Genomic DNA, 10,000 nt, shown 5'->3' with positions numbered 1-10,000 from the left:
GAACCCCCTCCCCTCATTTCCGGCCCCTACCATGGGGAGACATTAGGCCATCTGAGCTTTGTACCATAGTGTATCGTAGTTTTTGTGTCTCTGAACGATTAAAATGATGCTTAGGAGATTAAGCATGGATGTAATACACTTTTAAGAGATGCTTTTATAACTTCGTTTATAACTGGTCTTGATGTATTAATGTTATAAAGATATATAACGTTTAAACTAGAGAGAGAACATTGTATATATATTTGAAAAGTACTCTTATGTATATCTGCATATTTTTTATACATTTTTGAGAATATTCTATACCTCCCGTATATATACATTACTTTAACGGTATTTTAAGTATTTCCAATATATCTTTTAGTTGTTTTATCATTTTTGCTAGGGCCATTTTCTTTTCCCTACGGGCATTTTCTTTTCCTTATGGGCATTTTAATTTCCCTATGGACATATAATTTTCCTTATGGCATTTTCTTTCCCCATGGGCATTTTAATTTCCCTATGGGCATTTAAATTTCCCTGTGGGCATTTGATTTTCCCTATGGGCATTTTCTTTTCCCTATGGGCAATTTAATTTCCCTATGGACATATAATTTTCCTTATGGCATTTTCTTTCCCCATGGGCATTTTAATTTCCCTAGGTACATTTTCTTTTCCCTATGGGCATTTTCTTTTCGTTATGGGCACTTTATTTTCGTTATGGGCATTTTCTTTTCCCTATGGGGATTCACTTTTCCTTGTGGCCATTTTATTTTCCTTTGGGCATTTTATCTTTTTCAATGAAAATAACAGCCGTTTTATGCAAGCAATTGTAAGCAAACAAAACCATATTTCTCAAGATTAGATCACTTGCAGAACACTGCCATATCCTACTATCTTAGATGGGAGAGAGAGAGAGAGAGAGAGAGAGAGAGAGAGAGAGAGAGAGAGAGAGAGAAAACGTGCGCGTCATTACCCTAAATCACATGAAATCAGGCTTTGCTGATAATGCGTCCCCCAATAACTCAAGTTAAATGGGCAGCCTTCTTGTGTACCTCTCTCTCTCTCTCTCTCTCTCTCTCTCTCTCTCTCTCTCTCTCTCTCTCTCTCAATGGTCATTTTAATTTATATGCTGAAAACAGATCTCTACTCTCTCTCTCTCTCTCTCTCTCTCTCTCTCTCTCTCTCAATGTTCATTTTAATTTATGCTGAAAACAGATCTCCACTCTCTCTCTCTCTCTCTCTCTCTCTCTCTCTCTCTCTCTCAAAGTTCATTTTAATTTATGCTGAAAACAGATCTCTCTCTCTCTCTCTCTCTCTCTCTCTCTCAATGTTCTCTCTCAATCTCTCAATACTTATTTCTATTTAAACTGAAAACAGATCTCAACAGCTCTCTCTCTCAATATTTATATTTATTTATGCTGAAAATGATCTCCACATATTCTCTCTCTCTCTCTCTCTCTCTCTCTCTCTCTCTCTCTCTCTCTCTCTCTCTCTCTCCCCTCCAAAGCTACATTTTAAAATATGATACATTAGCAACACCCAACTCCTCTTTTCAGATACAACACCAGAATGAAATGTCAAACTTACTAAAAAAAAAACTCTGGCCCACTTTTGAGGAGGAGGAGGAGGAGGAGGAGGAGGAGGAGGAGGAGGAGGAGGAGGAGGAGGAGGAGGAGGAGGAGGAGGAGGAGGAGGAATATGCGCCCGGATTAATAACAAAGTTTGGAATAACATCCAGCGAGGGTTAATAATGAACTTTATTTATCAGTCGAGTTGCGTCGAGATCACTCATTCCGCGAGGTTCTTTCCAGACCCGAAAGTCCGATGAACTTTGAAATGCGGCCCTCAAATATGGGAAAGTTTAATTAATCTGGCTTCGCCGCCCCCACCCCCCCCGTGTGTGTGTGTGTGTGTGTGTGTGTCTCTCTCTCTCTCTCTCTCTCTCTCTCATTCTCCCTGAATCTTTCTCTCTCTCTCATACAGTCTTTCGGCCTTGCTCTCTCTCTCTCTCTCTCTTTTTCTCTCTCTCTCTTTCGGTCTTGCTCTCATTCTCTCTATCCCTGAATCTCTCTCTCTCTTTCGGTCTTGCTCTCTTTCTCTCTCTCTATCTCTCTCTCTCTCTCGGTTTTGCTCTCCTTCTCTCCCTCTCTCTCTCTCTTTCGGTCTTGCTCTCATTCTCTCTCTCTCTCTTTCGGTCTTGCTCTCTTTCTCGCTCTCTCTCTCTCTCTCTCTCTCTCTCTCTCTCTCTCTCTCTCTCTCTCTCTCTCTCTCTCTCTCTCTCTCTCTCCTCCCCACAATGGCCCGGCGCGCGAAAATTTTGGTAACCGTAACTGCCGTAATAAAACTGCAACAATGACCAGACGGCAGAATCAGGAAGATGGGATGAAGAGGAATGAGGAAGTATGAGGAAGAAAGGATGAGGGACGAAAGAAAGAAGGAAGGAGAGAGGAAGGAATAAATGACACAACTTGGAAGATTAAAAAGACAGAACTCGAAGTTAATAACAATCAAATGGAGTCTGTTTCCAGAACACTTAAAACAAACACAAGTAAAAATTGCGGCGAAGTTTTTCGGCGCAATCGAGTTTTCTCTACAGCAGCTACATCATATAATCACGGCCACCGAAAATAGATCTATCTTTCGGTGGTCTCGGTATAATGCTGTATGAGCCGCGGCCCATGAAATTTTAACTAAGGCGCGGTGGTGGCCTGGCCTATATAGTTGCCAGACGCACGATTATGACTAACTTTAACCTTAAATAAAATAAAAACTGCTGAGGAGGGTAGAGGGCTGCAATTTGGTATGTTTGATGACTGGAGGGTGGATGACCAACATACCAATTTGCAGCCCTCTAGCCTCAGTAGTTTTTAAGATCTGAGGGTGGACAGAATAATGTGCGGACAGAATAAAGTGCGGACGGACAGACAAAGCCGACACAATAGTTTTCTTTGACAGAAAGCTAAAAATGAGAAGAAGACCTAACACGTAAACATTATAACGGACGTCAAGTATAAAACCAGCAAAAACCAAATAAAAAAACGCAAGATACATAAAACAAATTACGGTGTAAAAACCCAAAGGTTTATTTTTAATATCAGGCCTGGGGAAAAGAGAGTTCTATAAACTCCCAAGAAACAAGGAAAGAGTAATGTCAGTCTAGACAGCAAATATAAAATGATAAGATGGGCTGGAAACATTTTTTATGAGAGAGAGAGAGAGAGAGAGAGAGAGAGAGAGAGAGAGAGAGAGAGAGAGAGAGAGAGAGAGAGAGTACTATGTCATCCAAAGTTCTCCTCTAGGGAAGTGTTGTCAAAATCTATATTTATCCGCCGGGCTGACTGTGTACTGAGAGAGAGAGAGAGAGAGAGAGAGAGAGAGAGAGAGAGAGAGAGAGAGAGAGAGAGAGCTTTATCAGTCTAAAACCTCTCTTTCAGGTAATTATTTGTTAAAATTTATATTTATTTGTCGGTCTGATTGCAAGAGAGAGAGAGAGAGAGAGAGAGAGAGAGAGAGAGAGAGAGAGAGAGAGAGAGAGAGAGAGAGAGAGAGAGAGAGATGGCTCATAAAAAGAAACGCTTAAATCGCTTTATGGCCGGGTTATTAAAAAGGACAATACGCCATTTGGCAGAGAAGAGGTTCATATAATATGTCGTTGCAGTTGTTCCTCTCATATCCAACTGCTTTTCAATTCTACATTAGAATCTCTGTGACTTTTTCGGCTTATAAATACGATGAGATTAATATAAGTCTTACGTTTTAACTTGAGAGAGAGAGAGAGAGAGAGAGAGAGAGAGAGAGAGAGAGAGAGAGAGAGAGAGAATGGCAAACTAGAAATGAATTATTCACTGCGAATGACATCAGTTCAGAAGTAACTGGTGAGAGAGAGAGAGAGAGAGAGAGAGAGAGAGAGAGAGAGAGAGAGAGAGAGAGAGAGAGAGAGAGAATGACAATGCTAAACATGAATGATTCACCACGAATAACAACAGTTCAGTTCAGAGAGAGAGAGAGAGAGAGAGAGAGAGAGAGAGAGAGAGAGAGAGAGAGAATGACAACCTAAACATGAATGATTCACAACGAATAACATCAGTTCAGAAGAGAGAGAGAGAGAGAGAGAGAGAGAGAGAGAGAGAGAGAGAGAGAGAGAGAGAGAGAGAGAGAGAGAGATTCAACTCAATGTTTATATCCCACGATCTTGAAAACAGCGAAATTCCGCTAGTCTTATGTGGCCCGTCACCTTCAATTTACAAGGTCAAAAATCAAGTCACCCTGCTTAACGGATAAAGGTCTCCTTTTTTCCCTCCGAGAGTTTAAAACATAAATTTCACTTTACAGTTTGGTGAGCTCAAAGTTACTCTAACTTCCTCTACGAAAATATATATAAGTGGTTTTTTAGTTTTGCTGTAAAAGAAAACTATTGTGCTGGCTTTGTCTGTCCATCCGCACTTTTTCTGTCCGCCCTCAGATCTTAAAAACTACTGAGGCTAGAGGGCTGCAAATTGGTATGTTGATCATCCACCCTCCAGTCATCAAGCAGACCAAATTACAGCCCTCTATTCTAAGTAGTTTTTACTTTATTTAAGGGTAAAGTTAGCCATAATCGTGCATCTGGCAACGATATAGGACAGGCCACCACCGGCCAGTATTTAATGTTTCATGGGCCCCGGCTCATACAGCATTGTATCGAGACAACCGAAAGATAGATCTATTTTCGGTGGCCTTGATTATACGCCGTAGTGGACTGTACATAAAACTCGATTGCGCCGAAGAAACCTCGGAGCATTTTTCACTTGTTTTTTATTTTTACATCTCACCTCACATTTGCTAGGTTGAAAAAGTTTTGTAGTTTATTTTCTATATCATAAATTACGGACTGTTGCTTTAACTAAACTAAAAGCAGTTTCATTATATTGGACAATTCTTTAACTTGTAAAAAAAAAAAAGCAAAAATGTTTACACATAATTATAAGTATTTTATCATTTTTGCGATTGCATAAACTAAAAATTCAGACATATAATAATAATAATAATAATAATAATAATAATAATAATAATAATAATAATAAATACTTATTTGACATTAAATATACTGGCGTGAATTTCATACAAAGATCTAAAATACAAAAATACTAAAATACTAGTCAATATATGTCAAAATACAGTTGTAAAAAAATAAAGTATTAGCTAAATTCCTGAAATATATATATATATATAATATAATATAATATATATATAATATAATATAATATATAATATAGGTATATATATAATTACCTTCAAAATTTTACTCCATTAAATAAATAACAAACATGCAAAAAAATTAAAAAAGAAAATTAATGGATTCCTCTATTATCAGACACATTTTGAACACCAGTAACCACCCAAAAAAAAAACTAAAACAAAAAAAAAAAAAAAAAAACACTGCACATGCCATCAAGTCGCCAGCATGCAAAACCTGAACATCACAATTCCTGACGTGTTGCGGTTATCACGGGGAGGGCGAAGGGACCTCGTTTTTTCTCAACACTCAGATGATAAATGCTCCGGTGAGCTGCCTCCCCTCTTTGAATAACGAGACCAGTCTTCTTTTCCCTCTTGGTAATCAATAAGAGAGAGAATTCGATGGAATTTTAGCACAGGGGACTCTCTGGAATTTCGGGAATGCGATTCTTGGAATCTTGAGAATGATTCCTGGAATTTCGGGAATACGATTCTTGGAATTTCGGGAATACGATTCCTGGAATTTCGGGGATACGATTCTTGGAATTTCGGGAATACGATTCCTGGAATTTCGGGAATACGATTCTTGGAATTTCGGGAATACGATTCCTGGAATTTCAGGAATAATATTCTTGGAATTTTGGGAATACGATTCTTGGCATTTCGGGAATGATTCCTGGAATTTCGGGAATAAGAATCTTAAAATTTCGGGAATACGATGCTTGGAATTTTGGGAATACGATTCTTGGAAATTCGGTAACACGATCCCTGGAATCTCGAGAATAAAATTCTTGAAATTTTGGGGATAAGGTTCTTGGAATTTAGGGAATACGATTCTTCGAATTTTGGGGTCACGATTCTTGGAATTTCGGGAATCAGATTCCTGGAATTTTGGGAATACGATTCTTGGAATTTTGGGAATACGATTCCTGGAATGAGCTTAAAATGGATTTAAATGACTGGGTAGAAATATATAACTTCTAAGGTGACATACACACAGTCACGAAGTATTTCTATATACAACGGCATATCTTTTGGAGAGAGAGAGAGAGAGAGAGAGAGAGAGAGAGAGAGAGAGAGAGAGAGAGAGAGAGAGAGAGAGCTTCAACTATGAACATGTTACCTTTCGATAAATATCTGGTTTGAATGAGAGAGAGAGAGAGAGAGAGAGAGAGAGAGAGAGAGAGAGAGAGAGAGAGAGAGACTCTACACCTATTGGTGACACCTGGCGTCTTTTAAAAATAACAAAAAATAACTATCATGAAAAATGACAGTTAGTAAGACTAGTGGCTGACAAAAACTCTTTACGATATTAATGTCAAGAAAGTACCTTAAGCTTATTTGAGGAAAACTCACAAAAATGCTCTTTCATTTCACTTAAAATGGCGCAAAACGAGAGGAATTATTTACCCACAAGTGTTTTTCCTCTCACGAGCAGATAACATTAATCTGTTCGCATAGTAAAGCATTTATATTTTTACTAAAACTCTTACCCAATAAAAATGGACATATATAAGTGAAAACTGGAGTGAAATACCCGTAGACTTTATCACAACCGTAAAAAAATCCTATTGGGGAAACTGCGTCAAATCTTATATACACATTTCTCACGTACATAAGGAATACGTTATTGGCAATTTCTTCGGCCCTCATATCTCAGTTTCCTTTTGTTGAGGATGAAGGGAGCCTAAGTTCCCTCTCGTTATCTTCTTCTTCTTCTTCTTCTTCTTCTTCTTCTATCGTGATTCCTTCAATATTGCTCAACTCACTTTTGTGTTTTGACTTAAGAGTTTGGCTGAATTTTACTATTTTTTATAAGTTTTTTTTTTATTTGGAGACAAGTTGTCTAAAAGATACTGATGGAATTGCCTTATTTTGGAGTTAACTGATGTGACGTATTTTTTAAAGAGCAATTTGCTTTCTCATATATCGGTCTTATATTATATATACTGTAACTTTTTCTCATTCACTATTTGCCTGAGGAGAAAGACAGTTTGGTCTATGAAATATAGCCTTTACTTTCCACATTTTGGCGTTTCTATGGGTTCCCTTACTTTGATATAGTGAGTGTGTGTATGTATATATATCTATACATATATATATATATATATATATATATATATATATATATATATATATATATATATATATATATATATATATATATATATATATATACATGTATGTATGTATGTAAATGTGTATATATATATAAATATATATATATATATATATATATATATATATATATATATATATATATATATATATATATATATATATATATATATATATATATATATATATATATATATATATATTATATATATATATATATATATATATATATATATATATATCACACCTCCCATTATCCACAATTCTAGCTCGATCCAGGATTGCTCAGATCACACGGAGTGAAAGACACAAAGTGAAAGCCAGAGAGAGAGAGAGAGAGAGAGAGAGAGAGAGAGAGAGAGAGAGAGAGAGAGAGAGAGAGAGAGAGGGGAAATCACGTGTGATAGTTAACTCAATCAGCGCCGACTTCATTAAGAACCTTGCTAATTAATCATACCTCCAAAGGTGGGCGCAACTCCGGGACAGGTATCAAAGGCTTTGAGAGAGAGAGAGAGAGAGAGAGAGAGAGAGAGAGAGAGAGAGAGAGAGAGAGAGAGAGAGAGAGAGAGAGAGAAGCCCCTTTCCGAAAACACCACCTCCGATAGGTGATGGGCTAGTAAAACTAGGGGAGGGGAGGGGAGGGGAGGGTGGGGGAAGGAGAGGGAGTGGGAGGGACGGGAAGGGGGAGGGAAAAATAAAGAGTAAAACAATTGGACTGAAACATTTTTAGAAATTATACAGATTACAGGTAACAAACCTATAGTGTTCTAAGGATTTATTATTATTATTATTATTATTATTATTATTATTATTATTATTATTAAACAGTTTTTCACAATAAGACTGATTACCTCACGATAACGACGACCCTCAATAACCTTAATATACATATACATATATATATATATATATATATATATATATATATATATATATATATATATATATATATATATATATATATATATATATATATATAGAGAGAGAGAGAGAGAGAGAGAGAGAGAGAGAGAGAGAGAGAGAGAGAGAGAGAGAGATTACAGGGAAGTTGTGGAAAGACAGGTCAGTCCGTTCAATAGTCACATTGACAAGAGCTCAAAGGGAATATGAAGGGGAAATCAGAATGGATGATTCTCTCTCTCTCTCTCTCTCTCTCTCTCTCTCTCTCTCTCTCTCTCTCTCTCTCTCTCTCTCTCTCTCTCTCTCTCTCTCTGCAGGGCGACCGAACTGCATGCAGGAGCCACCGGGGACACTGATGAAGCTCATTTCTGGCTCTGAGGAAACCCTCTTTGAAATGGGCCACGGGTCCTAAAGACCCGGGTTCTCGTTCTGTGCAACAAAGGGTCTGTCTCAGTCTCAGTCTCTCTCTCTCTCTCTCTCTCTCTCTCTCTCTCTCTCTCTCTCTCTCTCTCTCTCAAAGCGAACCCAAAACCCGGGGTTCCAAAGTGTAAATACCAAACTAAAGTTATGACAAAGTAAGATATTCAGATAGGACATGAATCACAAACTGATAACCTTTACATTACGCTTAAAAAATGTGAGACTATAAATATCCAACTTTGCAAAGGGCGATAAAGAAAGGGGAGGAGAATATAAAAATAAAACTATGCAAAGGGCAATATGCAAGAGAACGTCAAGGGCGTTGCCAAAGTTAAGTATGGGTCGAAACTTTCCTTATAAAAATGAATATAATTAAATATTCGCAGCAAATACTACTACTACTACTACTACTACTACTACTACTAATAATAATAATAATAATAATAATAATAATAATAATAATAATAAACTATATGAAGGTAGCAGTGGTAACCAATGTAAACACTTGAATGGCTCTCTGAGGTAACAACGAAAACACTTCTGGAGTTCTGATGGACCAATCAGAGTGCTCCTAAGCGTTCTGAGGGACCAATCAGAGTGCTCCTAAGCGTTCTAAGGGACCAATCAGAGTGCTCCTAAGCATTCTGACGGACCAATCAGAGTGCTCCTAAGCGTTCTGATGGACCAATTAGAGTGTTCCTAAGCGTTCTGAGGACCAATCAGAGTGCTCCCAATCGTTCTGAGGACCAATCGGAGTGCCCCTAAGCGTTCTGATGAACCACTCAGATCGCCCCTGGCACTCTGAAGAACCAATAGGAATCCTGCCATTATTCTGACCAAAGAGCCAAGTTAATTAGACCTTTCCTTAAACCATAAACTATAAGCTAATTTCTCACAGAAAGGGAGCATCAGGAATGCACAGAAATAACACGGCCACAGAAAACAGCCACACGGCTACAACAGAGCTACAGACAAGAGCAATACAGCCACAGAGTTGAGAAACAAACGAAGGTTGGAAAGCGGAAGCAATAAAAAAGAGGATAATTAAGAAAATCTAATCATTACCAAAACAGGTGAATTAGTTACCTGTTAGGAGTCAGTGTTGCCATTTGAAAGGTTGATTAATTATGCCTTTCTTTTCACGAGGCGTTCCTAATGACAGTTAGGATCCTTCAACACATCCTAATGACTCTTAGTCCTACCGAGATAGGATGAGAGGGAGGGGGAGTTAGGGGAGGGGAGGGGAGTGAGGGGGAAGGGGGGGAGGAGAAAGGAGGGAGGGGAGAAGAGGGAAGGGGAAACAGGAAGGTTTGATATGTGAAGTAGTTAGTATGATAATACTTCAGTCAACTTCGAATGAGAGAGA

The 10,000-nt window shown here is 38.0% G+C and overlaps 2 protein-coding genes across 8 annotated transcripts in view; one reads left to right on the top strand and one right to left on the bottom strand.

The window, feature by feature from the left end:
- The window catches only part of LOC136827782 (myb-like protein AA), an 86,811-nt gene extending 85,084 nt beyond the window's left edge, over positions 1-1,727 (top strand). The window contains exon 7 of the mRNA XM_067085241.1: positions 1,536-1,727. Within this exon, the coding sequence (XP_066941342.1) occupies positions 1,536-1,727 (192 nt within the window). The remainder of the gene's footprint in view (positions 1-1,535) is intronic.
- Positions 1-10,000, bottom strand: part of LOC136828133 (carboxypeptidase N subunit 2-like) — an 849,326-nt gene that overhangs the window by 254,779 nt on the left and 584,547 nt on the right. The window lies entirely within an intron of this gene.

Source organism: Macrobrachium rosenbergii, chromosome 42 (genome assembly GCF_040412425.1).
Source record: "Macrobrachium rosenbergii isolate ZJJX-2024 chromosome 42, ASM4041242v1, whole genome shotgun sequence".
NCBI lineage: Eukaryota > Metazoa > Arthropoda > Malacostraca > Decapoda > Palaemonidae > Macrobrachium > Macrobrachium rosenbergii.
This window is presented reverse-complemented; position numbering and strand designations above follow the sequence as displayed.